This window comes from Carcharhinus amblyrhynchos, unplaced genomic scaffold (assembly GCF_965287045.1).
Source record: "Carcharhinus amblyrhynchos unplaced genomic scaffold, sCarAmb.v2.hapA scaffold_51, whole genome shotgun sequence".
NCBI classification, from domain to species: domain Eukaryota; kingdom Metazoa; phylum Chordata; class Chondrichthyes; order Carcharhiniformes; family Carcharhinidae; genus Carcharhinus; species Carcharhinus amblyrhynchos.
In genome coordinates, this window is record NW_027649792.1 from 2,532,484 (window position 1) to 2,558,556 (window position 26,073).

Genomic DNA, 26,073 nt, shown 5'->3' on the forward strand with positions numbered 1-26,073 from the left:
CGTTAGTGTCCAAAGATGTGTAGATTCGATGCATTGGTCATGCTAAATTGCCCCTCAGAGTCAGGGGGATTAGCAGGGTAGATATGTGGTGTTATGGGAATAGGGGCTAGGTGGGATTGTAGTCAGTGCAGTCTCAATGGGCCAAATGGCCTCGTCCTGCGCAGAGATTCTATGATTATATGAACGTTACAAGTCAACAAATGTTTCCTGAAACTGCCTTTTCTGAAATCTGATTTCAGGCACTTCCTGTTGTGTTACGCAGGTCGGAGCTGACTCATATCTGTTGATAGTTCGAGCCCCGTCTCCATGCGAACAGCAGTGCCTGCTGAATGGTCTGGGATTGCAGCGAATGCAGAGCAGAGGGACAGATGGACACCTGAAGACAGGGTCAGGGTGAGACAGGTAAGAACAAATCCTTAAAACAGTCAACAGCCTGGGTTAGCCAAGCTGAGGCAACACCACACAGATGAGAAACAGGATTCTGACTGCTGGGATTGGGACACCAATCTGCTCTTTTCGAGATTCCTTCCTGAGGGAGGGCAACATCTCAGAGCCTTTCTTTCTGACCGTTTTGCCAATGGAACGGGTTGCTGGAAACACATCTTACTTTGCAATGTCGGGTTTCTGAGGTAAATTGTATCCGTGCTAAGGCAAAAACAGATCCTAAGACTGTTGACTCCCATCCATAGTCTACCACTTGCTCTCCAAAGCCTTAACCACAAGAAGAGAATTCCCCAAAATTGGACATGATTCTCTGCCTTAAGATGCTGGCAGGCAGCACAGTGATACAGTGGTTAGCACCGCTGCCTTACGGGCTTTGGTCACTATCTGCATGTTCTCCCCGTGTCTGCATGGGTTTCATTTAGGCTCTCTGGTTTCCTCCCACAGTCCAAAGATATGTAGTTTAGGTGGATTGTCCATGCTAAATTGCCCCTCAGTGTTCAAAGATGGTAGGTTATGTGGATTGTCTATGCTAAATTGCCCCTTAGTGTTCAAAAATGGTAGGTTATGTGGCTTGGCCATGCTAAATTGTCCCTTCGTAGACAATGATGTGCAGGTTAGGTGCATTGGCCATGCTAATTTGCCACTTAGTAGACAAAGACGTGCAGGTTAGGTGCATTGGCCATGCTAAATTGCCCCTTAGTGTCCAAAGATGTGCAGGTTAGGTGCATTGGCCATGCTAAATTGCCCCTTAGTGTCCAAAGATGTGCAGGTTAGGAGTATTTGTTGGGTAAATGTGTGGGATTGAGGGACTGGGACAGGGATGGGCCTAGGTAAGATTCCCTGTTGGAGACTCAGTGCGGATGCGATGGGCTGAATAGTCTCCTTCTGCACTGTAGTGATTCTATAATTTTATAAAAAGGATTTTGGGTGTGATCAACAGACCTTTGCATGGGTCCGGCCTCCTACGCCTCCTGCCTGCTACAATCCCTGTGGAGGACGGGGTGGGAAAACTCCACCCCTTCTTTGCCAGCAAAAAATTCACCAGCTTGTCTCGATTGGTGCTGCATATCTTGCATTCACCGTGCTGGCAAGTTTCCTGTTCATTGTAGCTATGAGCAACAGGAGAGAGAGAAAAATGCAAATAGCCAGTCAATCTTAGAGGAAGCTGATGCGGCCAGATGAGACAGTCCTTTCAGATGGTGTTAGTCAAGTTTGGCTGCAAAAGGGGCAGTGGATGTGATGTACATGGACCATGAACAAGGCCTAAAAGGTTTGATCCACATGGATGCTCAGGCTGGCTTTCCAATGTAGCAGGACATCAGTCGTGGTACGGTGCAGAGGGACCTGGGCGTCCTTGTGCATGAGTCGCAAAAACCCAGCCTGCAGGTGCAGCAGGTGGTCAGGAAGGCGAATGGGATGCTGGCCTTCATAGAGAGGAGGATTGAATATAAAAGTAGGGAGGTCTTGCTGCAACTGCACAGGGCACTGGTGAATCTCTGGAATTCTCTGCCCGTTGAGGTGGTGGAGGCTGCCTCGCTAAATATTTTTAAGACGCGGGTAGATAGGTTTTTGATAGGCAAGGGGATTAAGGGTTATGGGGAGAGGGCGGGAAAGTGGAACTGATCCACGACAGATCAGCCATGATCTTATTGAATGGCGGGGCAGGCTCGAGGGGCTAGATGGCCTACTCCTGCTCCTATTTCTTATGTTCTCATGTTCTTATGTGGTGTCACAGATGGCTGCCTTTCTGGTAGAAAATATCTTCAACTTACCACATCAGTGAAAGGGCTAAATGCAAGATCTAAAAAACCAGAACATACTGAAAGAGGAAGCAGAATGAATAATGCTGCAGACTAAATCCCTACACAGAATCATAAAATCCCTACAGTGCAGAAGGAGGCCATTTGGCCCATCGAGCCTGCACTGACCATAATCTCACCCAGGCCATATCACCTTAACCCCACACATTTACCCAGCTAATTCCCCTGACACTAGGAGGAAATTTAGCATGGCCAATCTACCTAACCTGCACCTCTTGGGACACTGAGGCAATTTAGCATAGCCAATTCACTTAACCTGCATATCTTTGGACTGTGAGAGGAAACTCGCAAGAAACCCACACAGACACAGGGAGGATGTGCAAACTCCACACAGACAGTGACCTGAGGCCGGAATTGAAAATGGGTCCCTGACACTGCGAGGCAGCAGTGCTAACCACTGTGCAAACGCACCGCCCTAGTGCAGAAGTGGCCAGTCAACCCATCATATCTGCACCGACCTTCTGACAGGCCCTATCCCCAAACCCTATGTGTTTACCCTGCTAATTCCCCTTAACTCACACATCTTGGGACATCAAGGGACAATTAACTATGGCCAATCCACCTTCTTTTATTCATTTGTGGGACATGAGCATCGCTAGCTGATCAGCATTTATTGCCCACCCCTAGTTGCCCTTGGAGGGAGTTTGAGGGACAAACACTGTTTGGCTCTGAAGTTACATGTAGACTAGACCAGGTAACGACAGCAAATTTTCTTTCCTAAAGGACATGAGTGAACCAGATAGGTTTTCCTGCAATCGACAATGGTCTCATGGTCATCAGGAGACACTTAATTCCAGATTTTTAAAATTTTATTCAAATTCTGCTGTGGTGGGATTCGAACCAGGGTCCCCGGAACATTAGTGAAGTTTCTGGATTAATAGTCTAGCGATAATACCACTTGCAGCAGTGCGAATGAAAGAGGTGTGAATGGGGGCAGTGTTAACATGGAATCACAGACAAGTCAAGTAGCAATTTGAATTCATTGCTAAAAAGTGTGGAATGACGTGTAGGCAGCATGGTGGCACAGTGGTTAGCACTGACGCCTCACAGCGCCAGGGATCTAGGTTCCATTCCTGGTTTGGGTCACTGTCTGTGCGGAGTTTGCACTTTCTCCGTGTCTGTGTGGGTTCTCTCCTGGTGCTCCGGTTTACTCCTACATTTGAAAGATGTGCGGGTTAAGTGCATTGGCCATGCTAAATTATCCCTTTTTGTCCCGTGATGCATAGGTTAGAGAGGCGGCACGGTGGCATAGTTGCGAGCACTGCTGCCTCACAGCGCCAGGGACCCGGCTTTGATTCCTGGCTTGGATCACTGTCTGCATGTACTCGCTGTTTCTGTGTGGGTTTCCTCTGAGTGCTCCCGTTTCTTCCCATAATCCAAAGATCTATAGGTTAGGTGGATTGGCCATGCTAAATTGCCCCCAAGTGTTAGGGGGATTAGTAGGGTAAATATGTGGGGCGATGGGAATAGGGTCTGGTGGGATGGTAGTTGTTGCAGGCTCGATGGGCTGAGTGGCCTTCGTCTGCGCTGTAGGATTCTATGATTCTATGACACATTTTGTTTAAGAGTAATAACTATATTTCAATGCCCAAACTGGCTGATGTCTATCAGCTGAAGGATTTGGATCTTCAGATTAACAGAATGTAAGTTTTTTTTTGTTCATTCATACGATGTGGAAATCACTGTCAGCCCAGCACTTATTGTCCATCCCTAATTGTCCTTGAGAAACCACAGTGTTGTTTGGGAGGGAGATCCAGGATTCTGACTCAGTGATAGTGGAGGAATGGCCAATGTATTTCCAAGGCGCACAGATTGGAGGGGAACTTGCAGGTCATTGAACATAGAACATAGAACATTACAGCGCAGTACAGGCCTTTCAGCCCTTAATGTTGTGCCAAGCTTTGTCCAATCCCAAGATCAAGCTATCCCACTCCCTATCATTCTAGTGAGCTCCATGTGCCTATCCAGTAACTGCTTGAAACTTCCTAAAGTGTCCGACTCCACTATCACAGCAGGCAGTGCATCCCACACCCCATCCACTCTCTGAGTGAAGAATCTACCTCGGACATCCCTCCTATATCTCCCACCATCAACCTTATAGTTATGCCCCCTAGTAACAGCTACATCCACCCGAGGAAATAGTCTCTGCACATCCACTCTATCTATCCCCCTCATCATCTTATAAACTTCTATTAAGTCATCTCTCAGCCTCCTCCGCTCCAAAGAGAAAAGCCCCAGCTCCCTCAACCTTTCCTCATAAGACCTACCCTCCAAACCAGGCAGCATCCTGGTAAATCTCCTCTGCACTCTCTCCAATGCTTCCACATCCTTCTTATAGTGAGGTGACCAGAACTGAACACAATATTCCAAATGTGGTCTCACCAACTTCCGGTATAGTTGCAGCATAACCCCACGGCTCTTAAACTCAAACCCCCTGTTAATAAACACTAACACTCTATAAACCTTCTTCACGGCTCTATCCATTTGAGTGGCAACCTTCAAAGAACTATGGGTATGAACCCCAAGATCTCTCTGTTCCTCCACATTCCTTAGAACACCGCCATTGACCCTGTAATCCGCATTCAAATTTGTCCGACCAAAATGAATCACCTCACATTTATCTGTTAAACTCCATCTGCCACTTTTCGGCCCAGCTCTGCATCCTATCAATGTCTCTTTGCAGCCTGCAAGAGCCCTCCACCTCATCCACTACTCCCCAATCTTGGTGCCATCAGCAAACTTACTGACCCACCCTTCAGCCCCCTTTTCCAAGTCATTGATAAAAATCACAAATAGCAGAGGACCCAGCACTGATCCCTGTGGTACACCTCTGGTTACTAACCTCCAGTCGTGGTGTTCCCTGTATCTGCTGCCCTTGTCCTTCTAGATTTAAAATTTATTCATTAGTGTCACAAAATGCTTACATTAACACTGCAATGGTGTTACTGTGAAAATCTCCTAGTTGGCACACTTTGGCGTCTATTCGAGTGTACTGAGGGAGAATTTAGCATGGCCAATGCACCTAACCAGCATATCTTTCAAACTGTGGGTGGAAATCGCAGACACAAGGAGAACATGCAGACTCTGCACAGACAGTGACCCAAGCTGGGAATTGAACCCAGGTCCCTGGCGCTCTGAGGCAGCAGTGCTAACCATTGTGCCACTGTACGAACTGTATGGTATTTGTTGTGGGTTTGGAAGGGTCTAAGGATCTTTGATGAATTGTTGCAGTACATCTTGTAGCTAGTACACACTGCTGCTACTGAGCATCGGTGGTAGAGAGAGTGGATGTTTGAGGATGGGGTGCCAATCAAGTGGGCTGCTTTGTCCTGGATGGTGTCGAGCTTCTTGAGTGTTGTTGGAGCTGCACCCATCCAGGCAAGTGGGGAGTATTCCATCATACTCCTAATTGTGCCTTGTAGATGTGGATAGACTTTGGGGAATCAGGAGTTGACTTAATCACAGCAGTATTGCTAGCCTCTGACCTTACAGCCACAGTGCTCATGTGCTGAGTCCAGTTGAGATTCTGGTCAATGGTAACCCCAAAGGTGTTGACATGGGGGATTCAATGATGGTTACATCAATGAATGTCAAGAGGTGATGGTTAGATTCTCTCCAGTTGAAGATGACCTTTGCCTGGCACTTGTGTGGAATGCTTGTAAAGTTTATTCATCAGTGTCACAATTAGGCTTACATTAACACTGCAATGAAGTTACTGTGAAAATCCCCTAGTCGCCATACTCTGGCGCCAGTTTGGGTACACTGATCGAGACTTTAGCAAGGCCAATGCACCTAACCAGCAATTCTTTCGCACTGTGGGAGGAAACCAGAGGAAACCCATTTGGACACAAGGGAGAACGTGAAGACTCCGCACAAACACTGACCCAAGCCAGGAACCGAACCCGGGTCCCTGGCGCTGTGAGGCAGCAGTGATAACAACTATGCCACCCCATCCCAATGTGAGTAATCCATCCAAGGCTGGGCGTTGCTCAGATTTGCTGCATTTGAACGTGAACTGTTTCGAGTAGATAAAAAACGAAGCTGATGGATACTATGACAAGAGATACAGAAGATAAAAGGAAGGAATAATTTATTCATAGCTCTGCAAAATAAGGCCCCAGTTGTGTTCGGGCGTCACAATATCGGAAGGATGTTGAAGCAATCGAGATAGGATGACAGGACAGAGTGTTGAAATACGGATATGAAGCAAGACTCAAAAATGGGGACTGATTCTATTGAGATAACAAGTTCCTAAAGCACAGAGGAGGCTATTCAGCGCACCGCGAACTGTCCAATTAGTTCCATGTCCCTGAAGTTCTACCCCACCACCACACCCCCCATCCACCCTTCCTGCCCCCCAAAGACTTTCATTTACAAGTTTACACCCTTTTTTGAAAGGTTTTATGAAATCTGCTTCCACGCCTGTTTGGTCAGAGGCTTTTTCCCAGGATGAAAGTGTCAGTTACAAGGGGGCACAGTTTCAAGGTGAGGGACGGGAAGTTTAAGGATGTTCTCAGTGGAGAGCGGTGGGTGCCTGGAACATGCTGCCAGAAGAGGTGGAGCCTTTGGAGAGAAGGTTCACCAGGATGTTGCCAGGTCTTGAAGGTGTTGACTATGAGCAGAGGCTGAATAAACTAGGATTGTTTTCACCGGAAAGGAAGAGGCTGAGGGCAGACTGATAGAGGTCTACAAAACTACCACAGGTATAGGCAGAGTGGATCATCAGAGTGAGAGGGGCAGAAAATGTAAGGGAGATGTGTGGTGGAAGCAGGCACATTAGCAATATTTAAGAAACATCTGGATAGGTACATAAATAGGGAGGCAATAGAGGGATAGAGACTGAGTAAGGGCAGAAGGTTTTTTTTTAACATTTAGTTAGGGCATTGTGATTGGTGCAGGATTGGAGGGCCTTATTTTCCCCATTCAGGCAGCACCTTCCAGATCCAAATTCTCTGTGTGAAAAGGGAAAAAAAACTCCTCCTCATCTCCCCTTTTATTATCTAATCTATTACTTGCAAAATCCAGCATAATCACCTGAACTAAGAACCCCCTGAACCTTCCCTGCCTTAATAATAATGCCAGCTCTCCCTGCCCATCCTGGAAGTAAAGACCCACATCTTTGGCACTACTCTAGTAAATATTCCCTGAACTCTAGCAATGCCGGAATCCAACACAATTGTTTGAACGTATTGATTGTAGTACTACAGTGATTTAGAAAGTTCTGTGTGACTTCATTCTGTACTCAGTCTTTGGACTGTGGAAGGAAACCAGAGCACCCAGAAGAAATCCACATAGACACGAGGAGAATATGCAAACTTCAAACAGACAGTGACTCGAGGCCGGATTCATAAGAACATAAGAACATAAGAAATAGGAGCAGGAGTAGGCCATCTGGCCCTTCGAGCCTGCCCCGCCATTCAATAAGATCATGGCTGATCTGTCGTGGCTGATCTGTCGTGGCTCAGTTCCACTTTCCCGCCCTCTCCCCATAACCCTTAATCCCCTCTCTTATCAAAAACCCATCAACCCGCTTCTTAAAAATATTTAGCGAGGCAGCCTCCACCACTTCAACGGGCAGAGAATTCCAGAGATTCACCACCCTTTGAGTGAAGAAGTTCCTCCTCAACTCCGATTCGAACCTGGGTCCCTGGTGCTGTGAGTCAGCACAGCTAACCACTGTGCCACCGTGCCAACTCAAATCCATCCTCATCTCAGTTTTCAATCGGCCGCCTCTCAACCTATACCTGTGGTCACTTGTTTGAGATTCCCCACAGGAGGAAACATTTGGTCTATCAATTAAACTTTATCAATCCCGTTTAAAATTTTATATACCTCGATTTGACCCCCTCTCATCCTTCTAAACTCCAGCGAGTACAAGCCCAAACTGTTTAATCTCTCCTCATACGTCAACCCTTTCATCCCCAGAATCAACCTGGTGACCCTCCTCTGAACTGCCTCCAATACCCCCACATCCTTCCTCAGATAGGGTGACCCAAACTGAGCGCAATACTCCAGAAGTGGTCTCACCAACACCCTGTACAATTGCAACAACAAATTCTCCATTCCCGCCTGCCTCGCGGGGTTGGGATCCGTGTGAGCAGGACGGATTATTGAAAGGTCCGTTGACCTCAGGCATGAACTTCCAGTCTCAGAGCGGGCGGGATTCGATAATCCACCCTCAAGGACTTTGACCGGAATTCTCCGGCCGTCCACACCAGCAGAATTGTCTGAACCTTTCCTGGCACATTCAAAAATGGCAGGGAGATATGGTGGCACAGTGGTTAGCACTGCTGCTTCACAGCACCAGGGACCTGCCTCATTCGATTCCAGCTTGGGTCACTGTTCTACGTGCAGTCTGCATGTTCTCCCACGTCTGCATGAGTTTCCTTGGGTGCTTTGATTTCCTCCCACACTCCAAAGATGTGTAGGTTAGGTAATTTGCTGTGCTATATTACCCCTTAGTGTCCAAAGATGTAAAGGGTCTTTATAAGACCCTTGTCAGACGCCACTTGGAGTACTGTGCGCAGTTCTGGTTGCCTCACCACAGGAAGCTATTGAAAGGGTGCAGAGGAGATTTACAAGGATGTTGCCTGTATTGGGAGGCATGCCTTATGAAGATAGGTTGAGGGAGCTAGGTCTCTTCTCCCTGGAGAGACGAAGGTTGAGAGGCGACCTGATAGAGGTTTATAAAATGTTGAGAGGAATCGATAGCGTGGATTCTCGGAGGCTATTTCCCAGGGCTGAAATGGTCGCTACGAGAGGACACAGGTTTAAGGCGCTGGGGAGTAGGTACAGAGGAGATGTCGGGGTAAGTTTTTCACTCAGAGGGTGGTGAGTGAGTGGAATCGGCTGCCGTCGGTGGTGGTAGAGGCCAACTCGCTGGGGTTTTTTAAAAGACTTCTGGATGAGTATATGGGATCTAATGGGATTGGGGGTTATAGATAGGTCTATGGCTTGGTAGGTATAGATGTGATTGGCGCAACTTGTGGGCTGAAGGGCCTGTTTGTGCTGTAGTGTTCTATGTTCTATGTGCATGTTTGGTGGATTGGCTATGCTAAATTGCCCCTTAGTGTCCAAAGACGTGTAGATTAGGTGAATTGGCCATGGTAAATTACTCCTTAGTGTCCAAAGATGTGCATGTTTGGTGGATTGGCCATGCTAAATTGCCCTTTATTGTCCAAAGATGTGCATGTTTGGTGGATTGGCCATGCTAAATTGCCCTTTATTGTCCAAAGATGTGCATGTTTGGTGGATTGGCCACACTAAATTACCCTTTAGTGTCCAAAGATGTGTAGGTTAAGTGGACTGGCCATGCTAAATTGCCCCTTAGTGTCCAAAGACGTGTATATTAGGGGAGCTGTTTGTGTGAAATTGCCCTTTCATGTCCAAAGATGTGCAGGTTAGGTGGATTGGCTGTGCTAAGTTGCCCCTTAGTGTCAAAAGATGTGCAGTCAGATGGATTTGCCGTGCTAAATTGCCTCTTAGTATTCAAAGATGTGCAGATTCAGGAAATTGATCGTGCTAAATTGCCCCTTTCTGTCCAAAGATAAAATCTATCTGAATTCAGCTCCATTTGCTATACCTCAGCCCACTGGACCAGTTGTAGAATCATAGAATTCCTACATTGCAGAAGAAGGCCATTTGGCCCATTGAGTCTGCACTGACCACAATCCCACCCAGGCCCTATTTCCGTAACCCTAAATATTTACCCTGCTAACCCCCCCTGACACTGAGGGTCAATTTAGCGTCGCCAGTCCATGTATCTTGCACATCTTTGGACTGTGGGAGGAAACTGGAGCACCAGAGGAAACCCACGCAGATGCAGGAAGAACGTGCAAACTCTGACCCGAGGCTGGAATTGAACCCAGATCCCTGACGCTGTGAGGCAATAGTGCTAACCACTGTGCCACCGTACTGCCCCAAACTGTGTCTGGAGATTTCGCTGATACTTGCATTGTCCCACCTCTACCTCCTCTCTGCACCGCCCCCCACCCCCCCACCCTCATCTTTACCTCTCCCGTCTTTCCCAGTCTTTGGCTGTTCCCAATCCACCCCAGCCCGTTCTATTTTTTTCAATTTACGGGACATGGCTGGCCAGCATTTATTGCCCGTCTTTAACTGCTTTCTGTTTCAGAGGCTGCTGTGAGTCAACCATATAGCGGTAGCTCTGGAGTCACATGTAGGCCAGACTAGGTAAGGACGGCAGATTTCCTTCCCTGAAGGACATTAGTGAACCAGATGGGTTTTCCAACAATTGACAATGGTTTCATAAGAAATAGGAGCAGAAGTAGGCCATCTAGCCCTTCGAGCCTGCCCCGCCATTCAATAAGATCATGGCTGATTTGAAGTGGATCAGTTCCACTTTCCCGCCCTCTCCCCATAACCCTTAATCCCCCTGTCTACCAAAAACCTGTCTACCCGTGACTTAAATATATTTAGCGAGGCAGCCTCCACCACTTCAACGGGCAGAGAATTCCAGAGATTCACCACCCCTTGAGTGAAGAAGTTCCTCCTCAACTCCGATCTAAACTGCCCCCCCCCCTTATCTTGAGGCTGTGCCCTCTAGTCCTGCTGTCCTTTCTAAGCGGGAAGAATCTCTCCACCTCTACCCTATCCATCCCCTTCATTATCTTATACGTCTCTGTAAGATCCCCCCTCATCCTTCTAAACTCCAACGAGTACAGACCCAGTCTATTTAGTCTCTCTTCACAGGCTAACCGAAATACAGTCAAAATTGTCAAGATGGATCTCTTTATTTGTTTTCCACTGAGCGCCCAGCCCAGATAAGTGTATGGCAGTGCAGCCAGACTGAACACAGCGGTGTGCTAAGTGGCGAGAGAAGCTGATCCCACTACTTGTTCTGGCAGCGGTGGGATGATGACAATGACGATATGAATGAACTGTACCAAATGATCTCGGACACTGTTTATATTGATCGCTACCACACTTGACTCTGTACAGTCTGACATCAGTCAGTATTAACGTTCTGATAAGCAAAGCCGGGCTCTATGTTAGATCGGGCAATCGAATGACGAGGCGGTTCACGTCGCTACAGGCCTGACACCCGAGAGGTCCTGACCTCCCCACAGCAAATCTATTGCTCGAAGGCTGGGAGTGTTCACCTGCTCTTTGATAGACCAGCAGCATTCAAATATTAAAGAGCTGGTGAGTGTGTGTGAGACTGCCCCAGGTCTCTTTGCTGCTATCACATCAGGAGGCATTTATTTCAGCGAATAAATTGTCAGCTATCTGATGGAGGATAATTCCTCCACTTGTAAACTAGGTCCAGAACAGCTTGTGTAGCCAGCAGACCTACATCTGCACTGGTGCCCATTCATGACTCAACGCAATAGTAGACAAAAGAAAAACACATCCCCTGCCATAACCTGAGGGTACCGCTACACGACAGGGTACACGGTATAAATTCCCAAAGCAAACGATCCTCCATCGAGGGGGTTAAATCCTGGTCATCAGTAGATTCTTAATTCCAGATATTGTTTACTGAAGTCAAATTTCACCAGCTGCTGTGGCAGGTTTCAAACCCAAATCCCCAGGTCTTGCCCTGGATCCCTGGATTACTGGTCCAGTGACAATACCACTATGCCACTGCCTCCCTGTGTGAAGGTTAGGTGGATTGGCCATGTTAAATTTCCTCTTTGTGTCAAAAAGTGGACAGGTTAGATACATTGGCCATGGTAAATGTACGGATTCGTGGGATAGAGCAGGGGGGTGGGGGTTAACTTTCTTTTGGTGAGACATAAGAACATAAGAACATAAGAAATAGGAGCAGGAGTAGGCCATCTAGCCCTTCGAGCCTGCCCCGCCATTCAATAAGATCATGGCTGATCTGTCGTGGCTCAGTTCCACATTCCCGCCCTCTCCCCATAACCCTTAATCCCCTTGCCTATCAAAAACCCATCAACCCGCGTCTTAAAAATATTTAGCGAGGCAGCCTCCACCACTTCAACGGGCAGAGAATTCCAGAGATTCACCACCCTTTGAGTGAAGAAGTTCCTCCTCAACTCCGTTCTAAACCGCCCCCCCTTTATCTTGAGGCTGTGCCCCCTAGTCCTACTGTCCTTTCTGAGCGGGAAGAGTCTCTCCACCTCTATCCTATCCATCCCATTCATCATCTTATACGTCTCAATGAGATCTCCCCTCATTCTTCTAAACTCTAACGAGTACAAGCCTAGTTTATTCAGCCTCTCCTCATAGCTCAACCCCCTCAACTCCGGCATCAGCCTAGTAAACCTCCTCTGCACTCCCTCCAAGGCCAAAATATCCTTGCGTAAATGCGGCGACCAAAACTGCACACAGTACTCCAGCTGCGGCCTCACCAATGCCCTATACAGCCGCAGCAAGACCTCCCTACTTTTATATTCAATCCCCCTCGCTATGAAGGCCAGCATCCCATTTGCCTTCCTGACCACCTGCTGCACCTGCAAGCTGGGTTTTTGCGACTCATGCACAAGGACCCCAAGGTCCCTCTGCACCGTCGCCTGCTGCAGTTTTTCGCCACGTAAGTAATAGTCCTTCCTACCATTATTCCTACCAAAGTGGACCACCTCACACTTGCCAACATTAAATTCCATTTGCCATTTCCTGGCCCATTCGCCCAGCCTATCTAGATCCTTCTGCAGACTCTCCACACCCTCCGCACAATTTGCCGTTCCATCAATCTTGGTGTCATCAGCAAATTTCGACACCCTACACTCAGTTCCCTCCTCCAGATCATCTATATAAATGGTAAAAAGCTGAGGCCCCAGCACCGACCCCTGGGGCACTCCACTAGTCACCATCCGCCAATCCGAATAGCACCCGTTGACCCCCACTCTCTGCCTCCTATTTGACAACCAGTCCTCTATCCACGCTAACACCCTACCCCCAACTCCATGTCCCTTGACCTTCTGCAATAACCTCTTGTGAGGTACTTTGTCAAACGCCTTCTGAAAATCTAGAAAGACCACATCCACCGGCTCTCCTCTATCCACCGCCCTAGACACATCCTCATAGAACTCCAGTAAATTTGTCAGACACGACTTCCCTTTAATGAAACCGTGCTGCGTCTGCTCTATCAAGCAATTCCCTTCAAGATGCCTCGCAATTTCCTCCTTAATGACAGATTCTAAAATTTTACCTACCACAGACGTTAAACTAACCAGCCTATAATTCCCCGCCTTTTGCCTGGCACCCTTCTTAAACAACGGCGTAACATTAGCCGTTTTCCAATCATCCGGCACTTCCCCGGAATCCTGCGACGTCTGGAAAATAACCACCCAGGCATCCACTATCACCTCCGCCATTTCTTTCAGATCCCTCGGATGCATTCCATCCGGTCCTGGGGACTTGTCCACAATCAGTCCCTCCAGTCTGTCGAGCACCGCCTCTCTAGTAACAGTAATGTCATTAAGACCCTCCAGTCCTACCACCTTTCCATCGCTAACTCCCGGCAAATTATTCACGTCCTCCTCCGTGAAGACAGAAACAAAAAAGTTATTCAATACCTTAGCCATATCCCCATCCCCTACCACTAGGTCCCCTTTCTCATCCTCTAAAGGACCAACATTCACCCGAGCCCGCCTCTTCCTTTTTATATATTTATAAAAACTCAGTGGGACCACTGTTCATGTTGACACGGGTCAACATTGGATACACAGGGTAACATTCTGAAATTCGCAGAGACTCAGGGAGAATATCACAGATATCAGGAGGGCAGCCTCATGAAACTGGCAATGCCAATTAGCCGGGATGTCATGTAAAACCGTGTGTTTTGTTCTGAAGAGTGACAGGGATGTAATTTAAACAAAGTGGTACAGTTTTAAAAGTGGGATGTGGTGGGGGGGGGCGCGGTAGGGTGGTGTGGTTGAGGGCAGAAACAGAGATCGTAGAATCCATCAAATCCCTACAGGGGGCCATTCAGCCCATCGAAGCTGCATAGTCTCGTCAAAAGAGGGTTAACCACCCCCCCTCCCCTCTTTCTATCTCACGAACCTGTGCATTTATCATGGCCAGCATATCTAACCTGTGCACCTATGGACACTATGGAGCAATTTAGCACGGCCAATCCACCTAACCTGCACATCTTTGGACATTAAAGGGTAATTTAACAAAGTCAATCTACCAAACATGCACATCTTTGGATACAAAGGGGTAACGTAGCATGGCCAATGCACCTAACCTGCACATCTTTGGACTGTTGGAGGAAACCAGGGCACTCGGAGGAAACCTACACAGACAAGAGAACGCGCAAACTGGACATAGACAGTGACCTGGAACTGAATCCAGTTCTGGTGCTGTAAGGCAGCTACTCTAACCACTGCGCCGCTCAAAGATAGAGAGCTGTAACATGAATCTTCTACAGAACAGGTTACTTGGCACAACTGGTTTCTTTACTGTTAAATTGTAATTAGAACATAGAACATAGAACATAGAACATTACAGCGCGGAACAGGCCCTTCGGCCCACAATGTTGCGCCGACCAGTCTTATTTTTAAAAAAAAACATTGACCCACTAATCTAAACCAATCCCTTTTCGTCCATAAACCTATCCACCAATCTCTTAAATGCCCCCAAACTAGGCGCATTTACAACTGCAGCAGGCAGGGCATTCCAGTCCCTCACCACCCTCTGGGTAAAGAACCTGCCCCTGACATCCGTCCTATAACTACCCCCCATTAATTTAAAGCCATGTCCCCTCGTGCTAGATTTCTCCATCCGAGGAAACAGGCTATCACCACCCACCCTATCTAAACCTATAATCATCTTATATGTTTCTATAAGATCCCCTCTTAGCCGCCTTCTTTCCAGTGAAAACAACCCCAAATCCCTCAGTCTCTCCTCATAGGACCTCCCCTGCATACCAGGCAACATCCTGGTAAACCTCCTCTGCACCCTCTCCAAAGCCTCCACATCCTTCCTGTAATGTGGGGACCAGAACTGCACACAGTACTCCAAGTGCGGCCGCACCAGAGTTGTGTACAGTTGCAACATGACGCTGCGACTCCTAAATTCAATCTCCCTACCAATAAACGCCAAGACACTGTACGCCTTCTTAACAACCTTATCTACTTGATTCCCAACTTTCAGGGATCTATGTACACATACACCTAGATCCCTCTGCTCCTCCACTCTATTCAAAGTCCTCCCGTTAGCCCTATACTCAACACATCTGTTATTCCTACCGAAATGGATTACTTCACACTTCTCCGCATTAAACTCCATCCGCCACCTCGCGGCCCAGCTCTGCAACCTGTCTAAGTCACCCTGCAAACTTTGACACCCTTCCTCACAATCTACCACACCTCCGACTTTGGTGTCATCAGCAAACTTACTAATCCACCCAACTATACCCTCATCCAGATCATTAATAAAGATTACGAACAGCAGTGGCCCCAAAACAGATCCCTGAGGCACACCACTCGTAACCGAACTCCATGATGAATAATTACCATCAACCACCACCCTCTGTCTCCTATCTGCTAACCAATTCCTGATCCAAGTACCTAAATTACCACCAATCCCATACATCTGCATTTTCTGCAGAAGCATACCATGGTGAACCTTATCAAACGCCTTACTAAAATCCATATATACCACATCTACTGCCTTACCCCTATCCACCTCTTTGGTCACCTTCTCAAAGAACTCAATAAGGTTAGTAAGGCACGACCTTCCCGCTACAAAACCATGCTGACTATCTCTAATCAATTCATTACTCTCCAAATAACTATAAATCCTATCCCTAATAATTCTTTCTAAAACCTTGCCCACTACAGAAGTAAGACTCACTGGTCTATAATTCCCAGGGAAGTCTCTGCTCCCCTTCTTAAACAATGGGACAACATTCGCTGTCCTCCAATCTTCCGGTACTATACCAGAGACCAACGACGACCTGAAGATCAGAGCCAGTGGCTCTGCAATCACCTCTCTTGCCTCCCATAGAATCCTAGGGTAAATCCCGTCTGGACCAGGGGACTTATCTATTTTCAACCCATCTAGAATATCCAACACATCCTCTGTATCAACTACAATACTTTCTATTTTACACCCCTTCACCCCAGTGACCTCCTCAGCTACATTCATATCGTCCTGCGTGAACACCGAAGAGAAATAATGGTTCAATGCCTCTCCAATCTCTTCCGGTTCCACACACAACTTCCCCCTACTGTCTGTAACTGGCCCTAATCTTGCCCTGACCAACCTTCTATTCTTAACATACCTATAGAACGCCTTAGGATTCTCCTTAATCCTATCAGCCAAAGTCATCTCATGCCCTCTTCTAGCCCTTCTTAACTCCCTCTTCAACTCCCTCCTAGCCAATCTAAAGCTTTCTACTGCACTACCCGAGCCCTCAAGCCTCATCCGAACATAAGCCTCCTTCTTCTTCCTAACCAACAAATCAACTTTTTTTGTGCACCACGGTTCCCTAGCCCTACCAATTCCTCCTTGCCTGACAGGGACATACCTATCACAGACCCATAGTAGCTGCTCCTTGAAAAAACTCCACATTTCAGACGTTCCTAGTCCCTGTAACCTCCTAGTCCAACCAATGCTTCCTAATTCTCTCCTAATGGCCTCATAATTACCCTTCCCCCAGCTAAAACTACTGACCCGAGGTTCATGCCTATCCTTTTCCATCACTACGGTGAACGTAACCGAATTGTGGTCACTATCACCAAAATGCACACCAACTTCCAAGTCTAGCACCTGGTCTGGCTCATTTCCCAGCACCAAGTCCAATATAGCCTCACCTCTAGTTGGCCTATCTCCATATTGAGTCAAAAAACCTTCCTGCACACTTTGAACAAAAACTGACCCCTCTAACGAGCTAGAGCTATAGCAATTCCAATCAATGTTAGTAAAGTTAAAGTCCCCCATAACAATTACCCTATTACTTTCACTCCTAACCAGGATCGTCTCTGCAATCCTTTCCTCAACCTCTCTAGAACTTTTTGGAGGTCTATAAAAGACTCCCAACAGGGTGACCTCTCCTCTCCTATTTCTAATTTCTGCCCATACTACCTCAACAGACAAATCCTCATTAAACTTCCTCTCTGACACTGTGATATAGTCCTTGACCAATAATGCTACTCCACCCCCCCTTCTACCTCCTTCTCTACTCCGACTAAAGCACTTGTACCCCGGCACCTGCAACATCCATTCCTGGTCCTATTTTGTTCCATGTGATTCTCTGATTACAGGGATTGAGTAGCAGGATGCTATGTTATATGTTATAGCTATATATATGCTATGTTTTATGTTCTATGCGTACAGCAATCGCTCTCTGAGGCCCAATTAGCAACATCACTTTTGAAATGGGTCATGAGTTGAAATCTGATAATTTCAATTGTCTGCAGAGTGTTAATTCCAAAATTACAGACTGCTTCACATCTGGGTCAGAAAGTTTTGGGTTGAAGTCCCACTTAAGCCCATACTTCGGTCTAATATTCGTAGTGTCAGCACTGAGGGAGTGCCGCACTGTCAGAGGGTCAGTACTGAGGGAGTGCCGCACTGTCAGAGAGTCAGTACTGAGGGAGTGCCGCACTGTCAGAGGGTCAGTGCTGAGGGAGTGCCGCACTATCAGAGGGTCAGTGCTGAGGGAGTGCCGCACTGTCAGAGAGTCAGTGCTGAAGGAGTGCCGCACTGTCAGAGGGTCAATACTGAGGGAGTGCCGCACTGTCAGAGGGTCAGTGCTGAGGGAGTGCCGCACTATCAGAGGGTCAGTGCTGAGGGAGTGCCGCACTGTCAGAGAGTCAGTGCTGAAGGAGTGCCGCACTGTCAGAGGGTCAATACTGAGGGAGTGCCGCACTGTCAGAGGGTCAGTGCTGAGGGAGTGCCGCACTGTCACAGGGTCAGTACTGAGGGAGTGCTGCACTGTCAGAGGGTCAGTGCTGAGGGAGTGCCGCACTGTCAGAGGGTCAATACTGAGGGAGTGCCGCACTGTCAGAGGGTCAGTGCTGAGGGAGTGCCGCACTGTCACAGGGTCAGTACTGAGGGAGTGCTGCACTGTCAGAGGGTCAGTGCTGAGGGAGTGCCGCACTGTCAGAGGGTCAGTGCTGAAGGAGTGCCGCACTGTCAGAGGGTCAGTGCTGAGGGAGTGCTGCACTGTCAGAGGGTCAGTGCTGAGGGAGTGCCGCACTGTCAGAGGGTCAGTGCTGAGGGAGTGCCGCACTGTCACAGGGTCAGTACTGAGGGAGTGCCGCACTGTCAGAGGGTCAGTGCTGATGGAGTGCCGCACTGTCACAGGGTCAGTACTGAGGGAGTGCTGCACTGTCAGAGGGTCAGTACTGAGGGAGTGCTGCACTGTCAGAGGGTCAGTGCTGAGGGAGTGCCGCACTGTCAGAGGGTCAGTGCTGAGGGAGTGCTGCACTGTCAGTGGATCAGTACTGAGGGAGTGCTGCACTGTCAGAGGGTCAGTACTGAGGGAGTGCCGCACTGTCAGAGGGTCAGTGCTGAGGGAGTGCCGCACTGTCAGAGGGTCAGTGCTGAGGGAGTGCCGCACTGTCAGAGGGTCAGTGCTGAGGGAGTGCCGCACTGTCAAAGGGTCAGTACTGAGGGAGTGCCGCACTGTCAGAGGGTCAGTGCTGATGGAGTGCCGCACTGTCACAGGGTCAGTACTGAGGGAGTGCTGCACTGTCAGAGGGTCAGTACTGAGGGAGTGCTGCACTGTCAGAGGGTCAGTGCTGAGGGAGTGCCGCACTGTCAGAGGGTCAGTGCTGAGGGAGTGCTGCACTGTCAGTGGATCAGTACTGAGGGAGTGCTGCACTGTCAGAGGGTCAGTACTGAGGGAGTGCTGCACTGTCAGAGGGTCAGTGCTGAGGGAGTGCCGCACTGTCAGAGGGTCAGTGCTGAGGGAGTGCCGCACTGTCAGAGGGTCAGTGCTGAGGGAGTGCCGCACTGTCAAAGGGTCAGTACTGAGGGAGTGCTGCACTGTCAGAGGGTCAGTACTGAGGGAGTGCCGCACTGTCAGAGGGTCAGTGCTGAGGGAGTGCTGCACTGTCAGAGGGTCAGTGCTGAGGGAGTGCCGCACTGTCAGAGGGTCAGTACTGAGGGAGTGCTGCACTGTCAGAGGGTCAGTACTGAGGGAGTGCTGCACTGTCAGAGGGTCAGTACTGAGGGAGTGCTGCACTGTCAGAGGATCAGTGCTGAGGGAGTGCCGCACTGTCAGAGGGTCAGTACTGAGGGAGTGCTGCACTGTCAGAGGGTCAGTGCTGAGGGAGTGCTGCACTGTCAGAGGGTCAGTGCTGAGGGAGTGCCGCACTGTCAGAGGATCAGTGCTGAGGGAGTGCTGCACTGTCAGTGGATCAGTACTGAGGAAGTGCTGCACTGTCAGAGGGTCAGTACTGAGGGAGTGCTGCACTGTCAGAGGGTCAGTGCTGAGGGAATGCCGCACTGTCAGAGGGTCAGTGCTGAGGGAGTGCCGCACTGTCAGTGGATCAGTACTGAGGGAGTGCTGCACTATCAGTGGATCAGTGCTGAGGGAGTGCTGCACTATCAGTGGATCAGTGCTGAGGGAGTGCCGCACTGTCAGAGGGTCAGTGCTGAGGGAGTGCCGCACTGTCAGAGGGTCAGTGCTGAGGGAGCGCCGCACTGTCAGAGGGTCAGTGCTGAGGGAGTGCCGCACTGTCAGAGGGTCAGTGCTGAGGGAGTGCCGCACTGTCAGAGGGTCAGTGCTGAGGGAGTGCCGCACTGTCAGAGGGTCAGTGCTGAGGGAGTGCCGCACTGTCAGAGGGTCAGTGCTGAGGGAGTGCCGCACTGTCAGAGGGTCAGTGCTGAGGGAGTGCCGCACTGTCAGAGGGTCAGTACTGAGGGAGTGCTGAACTGTCAGATGTGCTGTCTGTCGGATGAGGTCTTAAACTGAGGCTATGCCCGCACTCTCTCAGATCCCCACTGGAGCAGCAAGGTGGCCCAGTGGTTAGCACTGTTGCCTCACTGTGCCAGGGAGCCAGGTTCAATTCCCAGCTCGGGTCACTGTGTGGAGCTTAGATGTTCTCATGTCTCCATAGGTTTCCTCTGTGCGCTCCCATTTCCCCCCACAGTCCAAAGATGTGTGGGCTAGGTTGATTGGACGTGCTAAAGTGTCCCTTCCTGTGAAGGCGATTAGAACATAGAACATAGAACATTACAGCGCAGAACAGGCCCTTCGGCCCACGATGTTGCGCCGACCAGTTACAAAACAATGACCCACTAACCTAAACCAATCCCTTCTCGTCCATAAACCTATCCACGGATCTCTTAAACGCCCCCAAACTAGGCGCATTTACAACTGCAGGTAAATAGCAAGGTAAATAGATGAGGTTACAAGACTTGGGCCTGGGTGGGCAGACTCGATGGGCCAAGTGGTCTCCTACAGTACTGTAGGGATTGTATGGGCGGGACTTTGTGGTCTCGCTCTTCCTGACGGCTTGTATTAACACTGCAATGAAGTTACTGTGAAAATGCCCTCGTCGCCACACTCTGGCGCCTGTTCGGGTAACACTGAGGGGGAATTTAGCCTGGCTAATTTGTTCTCTGGAGCAGTGTACTGGTGGCTGGTTTTAAGTCGGTCCACCTCGTGTCCAACGAGGGGCGTACACGCGATGGGTCGCACTGGGGCTGCTCTTGGTTGTTCGAGATTGGCCTAGTGCTTCATGTCGTTAGTGTGTGCCTAAACTGGACAAGATACTGGGCAAGGCGACAGCTCTGTCCGGGTGCTCCGGTTTCCTTCCACACCCCAAAGATGTGCTGTTAGGCTGATTGGCAGGAATAAATTGTCCCTAAATCAGTTTCCCTCAATCTGGATGGCCATAAAACATTAGACAGGGGTCGTGGGTGGAGAGGAGGACTGGTGGTGTTGAGATGGCAGCGTGGGCTCGTTGGGCCGAAGGGCCTGTTTCCCGGGCTGATTTTGTTCTTTGTTCTTTGCTAATGCACCCTAAACACCACGTCTTTCAGAGTGTGGGAGGAAACTGGAGCACCCGGAGGAAAATCATGCAGACACGGGGGTGGAGAACGTGCAGGCTCCAAACAGACAGTGACCCAAGCCGGGAGTCGAACCCAAGTTGCTAACCCCTGTGCCACCATGCCCGCCCTATTGCAATATCCCTCTGTGAGTGGGTTGTCAGAGGAAGCGTGGGCTGTGGTGAAACCCTGAGGATTAATGGTTGATGTATCGTGGGTAAGAGGTGGGAGTGAGATTCTTGGTGATGGGGGGGGCTGCAGAGGCTGTTAGCGTTCTATCACAAGACTGTCAGTATCTGACAAGTGGCACTTTGGAACAAGCAGCGATAGCCTATTGAATCTCACTGTGACACACCAGTTGGCCTCCGCTCTCTTGGATATCCATTCACTGCTTGCAATGACGCCACCCAACTTCAAGATCTGCTTTCTGGATGGCTCTGGAGAGGGCTCAACTGAACTTCCAAGCTGGAAACTGTTTTCTCTCTCGGACTGGGCTACATCCTTTACAGTTTAGATGTGACAAATGTTTTATCAGTTTCCCAGCTGTTTGGAGTCAAATGGTCTATCACTGGTACTTCAGAGAAGAGGGGGATTTGGGGGAGTTGCGTCAATAGATAGATCACACTTCCTGTGGTTCTTTAGTGAGGTAATTTATGGATGGCTGATCGTACCTTTAGGCTTTACAAAGCCGCAGAAATCTTTCTGCCTCAAAATGAGTCAGCATTTATTTCTGCACCCACGTAATGCAACCCAAAGTATTAGTCAAGTTCAGCTGCCTCCGTTAGCAACCTCTCCATTCTTGCGTTGTTGCTTCATATTCCCTCTGAGCCATTATTACGACACTAATGCAGACAGTGTGAAAATTATTAAAGCTTATTAAAATTAGTTCAAACTATTTAAAAGCATTTAGACAGTTACGTGGGTAAGATTGGCGCAGAAGCATACGCGCAAACGGGGGCAGCACGGTGGCACAGTGGTTAGCACTGCTGCCTCACGGCGCCAGGGACGTAGGTTCGATTCCTGATTCGGGTCACCGTCTCTGTGTTCTCCCGTGCCTGCGTGGGTTTCCTTTGGGTGCTCCAGTTTCGTCCCACAGTCTGGAAGATGTGCTGGTTAGGGTGCATTGGCCATTCTAAATTCTCCCTCAGTGTCCCAGACAGGTGCCAGAGTGTGGCAACTAGGGGATTTTCACAGTCACTTCATTGCAGTGTTAACGTAAGCCTACCCTTGACACTAATAAATAAACTTGTAAAAAAACACGAACGACTGGGACTAGCTTAATACTAAACACTGGATAGCATGGAGAAGTTGGGCTGAAGGGCCTGTTTCCATGCTATAAACGTCGATGACTCTATGACTGAATGTGATCAGTTGCCTCTGCCAGTTCCCTCCCTCTTCTAGGGCCATTGGTTCATACTGTCTCTGAGGCTCTCCCTCTGTCCCCCCCCATCCTGAGCTTGCTTCCATCTCCAGTGTCTTTCCTCTCCCCCTTGCCCTCCCTGAGCTCAAACAAGGAGATAGTCAACAACTTGAGGGAGCATAGTGGAGAACGTGCTCCTTTTCACATCAACAGGGATGGAGTTGAAATGATCAAGATCTTCAAGTTTCTCGGTGTCCAGATCAGCAACAACCTCTCCTGGTCCCCTAAGCCGACAATATAGTTAAGGGATCTCATCAACGTCCCTACTTTCTCAGAAGGATAAGGAAATTTGGCATGTCAGCTACAACTCCCACTAACTTTTAGAGATGTCTAAGGATCTTTGGTGAATTGCTGGAGTGGAAATGGATGTTTGTGGATGTGGTGCCAATCAAGCAGTACTGCTTTGTCCTGGATGGTGTCAAGTTTCTTGAGTGTTGTTGGAGCTGCACCCATCCAGGCAACTGGGGAGTATTCCATCACACTCCTGGCTTGTGCCTTGTAGATGGTGGGTAGAATCTGGGGAGTCAGGAGGTGAGTTACTCGCCACAGTATTCCTAGCCTCTGACCTGCTCTTGTAGACACTGGTGTTTATATGGCGGGCCCAGTTGAGTTTCTCGTCAATGGTAACCCCAAGGATGTTGACAGTGGAGGATTCAGTGGTGGTAGCAGCGTTGAATGTCAAAGGGTGGCACAGTGTGGAACAGTGGTTCGCACTGCTGCCTCACAGCATCAGGGTCCTGGGTTCAATTCTGGATTTGGGCGACCGTCTATGCGGAGTTTGAATGTTCTTCCCTGTCTGTGTGGATTTCGCCTGGGTGCTCTGGTTTCCTCCCACAGTCCAAAGATGTGCAGGTTAGGGACATAGCAGGGTAAATATGAGCGGTTATGTGAATAGGGTGCAAGTGTAGTCAGTGCAGACTCAATGGGCTAAGTGACCTGAACTGTCAGCATTCTATTGGTGATGGTCATTGTCTGGCATTTGTGTGGTGCCAATGTTTGATAAATAATTAGAGAGCCACGGTGAATACGGAAAGTGAATCATAGAATCCCTACAGTGCAGAAGGAGGCCATTTGGCCCATCTGTCTGCACCAACAACAATCTCACTCAAGCCCTGTCCTACCCCCATAATCCCACGTATTTACCCTCCTAATCTCCTGAAACTGAGGTACGATTTAGGATGGCCAATCCACTTAACCTGCACATCTTTGGACTGTGGGAAGAATCCAGAGCACCTGAAGGAAACCCACGCAGACACAGGGAGAACGTGCGGACTCTGCACAGTCACCCGAGCTGGGAATTGAACTAGGGTCCCTTTCGCTGTGAGGCAGCAGTGCTAACCACTGTGCCATCGTGCCTCCACACCGTCCAAAGATGGCCGATCCAGCAGACAGGGCTGTACTAGGCTTGGTATTGGGAGAATGAGCAGGGCCGGGTGATCGAAGTATCGTGGGGGAGCATGTTTCTGCATGCAGAAAAACTGCAGCAGGCGACGGTGCAGAGGGACCTCGGGGTCCTTGTGCATGAGTCGCAAAAACCCAGCTTGCAGGTGCAGCAGGTGGTCAGGAAGGCGAATGGGATGCTGGCCTTCATAGCGAGGGGGATTGAATATAAAAGTAGGGAGGTCTTGCTGCAGCTGTATAGGGCATTGGTGAGGCCGCAGCTGGAGTACTGTGTGCAGTTTTGGGCGCCGCACCTGCGCAAGGATATTTTGGCCTTGGAGGGAGTGCAGAGGAGGTTTACTAGGCTGATACCAGAGTTGAGGGGGTTGAGCTATGAGGAGAGGCTGAATAAACTAGGCTTGTACTCGTTAGAGTTTAGAAGAATGAGGGGAGATCTCATTGAGACGTATAAGATGATGAATGGGATGGATAGGATAGAGGTGGAGAGACTCTTCCCGCTCAAAAAAGACAGTAGGACTAGGGGGCACAGCCTCAAGATAAAGGGGAGGCGGTTTAGAACGGAGTTGAGGAGGAACTTCTTCACTCAAAGGGTGGTGAATCTCTGGAATTCTCTGCCCGTTGAAGTGGTGGAGGCTGCCTCGCTAAATATTTTTAAGAAGCGGGTTGATGGGTTCTTGATAAGAGAGGGGATTAAGGGTTATGGGGAGAGGGCGGGAAAGTGGAACTGAGCCACAACAGATCAGCCATGATCTTATTGAATGGCGGGGCAGGCTTGAAGGGCTAGATGGCCTACTCCTGCTCCTATTTCTTATGTTCTTATGTTCTTATGTTCTTATGTTTTGGGCTGAGAGTGTGAATGGCCAATTGCTTCAAACTCACCTCCTTTTTCTTTGTCCACCTACTTGCAGGCAATTCTCACGTCTGGAGATTGCCGGAGCCCTCCAACAGGATGGCGAGCACCAATGACAGCTGCACAAAGACCAAGTACTGGACAGACCCCATCTACGCAACGGCCTTCAGTTTCATCTTCCTGCTTGGGCTGCTCTTCAACGTGCTGGCTCTAGTCTTTTTCTTCCGTTTCACCAAGATCCGCTCGCAAACGACCGTCTACATGAAGAACCTGGCCTGCAGCGACCTGCTGCTGGTGACCTCCCTGCCCATTCGCATCTGGTACTACACCAGCCGGCCTGAGTTCTCGCCGCTGCTGTGTGAGCTCAATGGCCTCATCTTCCTGGTCAACATGTACGGGAGCATTTTCTTCCTGACCTGTATCAGCCTGGATCGCTGCGTGGCCATCTGCTTCCCCATGAAGTCCAGGCTCAATGAGCTGCGCAAGTTGGCCGTGTGGTTCAGCACCGGCATCTGGGTGCTGGTGGTAGGCGCCAGCATCCCCCCTTACCTCCTCATCAAGAAGGTCTCCAATGACTCCTGCCGCACCTGCTTCGACAAGGACCCCATCTACGTCACCAACCGCGTGACGTTGGTGCCCACCCTGCTGGTCGGCTATGGCATCCCACTGACCACCATCTTGGTGTGCTCGCTCGCCCTGCTGAGGGGGGTGCGGCGAAGCACTGCCACCCGCATGGACTACATTGACTGGCACAAAATCCGCAATATGGTCCTGGCCAACGTGGTGATATTCATTGTCTGTTTCCTGCCTTACCACACAGTGCTTCTTCTCTACTACTTCCAACCGGTCAAAGGGCAAGATACGTCCCTGGCTGGCAGCTACCGCGTCACCATCATCCTGGCCTGCTTCAACGCCGTGCTCGACCCCTTGGCCTACTACTTTGCCACGGAGACCTTCCAGAAGAGTGTGGGCATGAAGGCCCTGAAGAATGCCCTGACCTCCAACACGGACAGCGTCGAGGGCAACAACCGCTCCCATTAGCTTGTGAACAGCAGCGGCTTGGCGCTGGGGAAGTGTGGGTGTTGGGGGCGTGGGAGGTAAAGGATTTGCAGGTAGATACACCGTGACACAGTGGGTAGCGCCATTGCCTCCCAGTGCCAGCTTCCTGGGTTCGATGCCAGCCTTGGGTCTCTGACTGC

At 49.4% G+C, this 26,073-nt stretch overlaps 1 protein-coding gene across 2 annotated transcripts; it reads left to right on the forward strand.

Annotated features, from left to right (window-relative positions):
- Positions 1-297: 297 nt before the first annotated feature.
- LOC145337524 (lysophosphatidic acid receptor 6-like) lies at positions 298-26,073 on the forward strand. Of its 2 annotated transcripts, none has more exons than XM_080182313.1 (2): positions 298-393; positions 24,933-26,073. In XM_080182313.1, exon 2 carries the CDS (start codon positions 24,974-24,976, stop codon positions 25,913-25,915), a length of 942 nt encoding a protein of 313 aa, XP_080038439.1. In that variant the 5' UTR covers positions 298-393; positions 24,933-24,973; the 3' UTR covers positions 25,916-26,073. The 2 variants fall into 2 exon arrangements, with proteins under 2 accessions (XP_080038439.1, XP_080038438.1); XM_080182312.1 differs by having other exon boundaries at positions 300-402.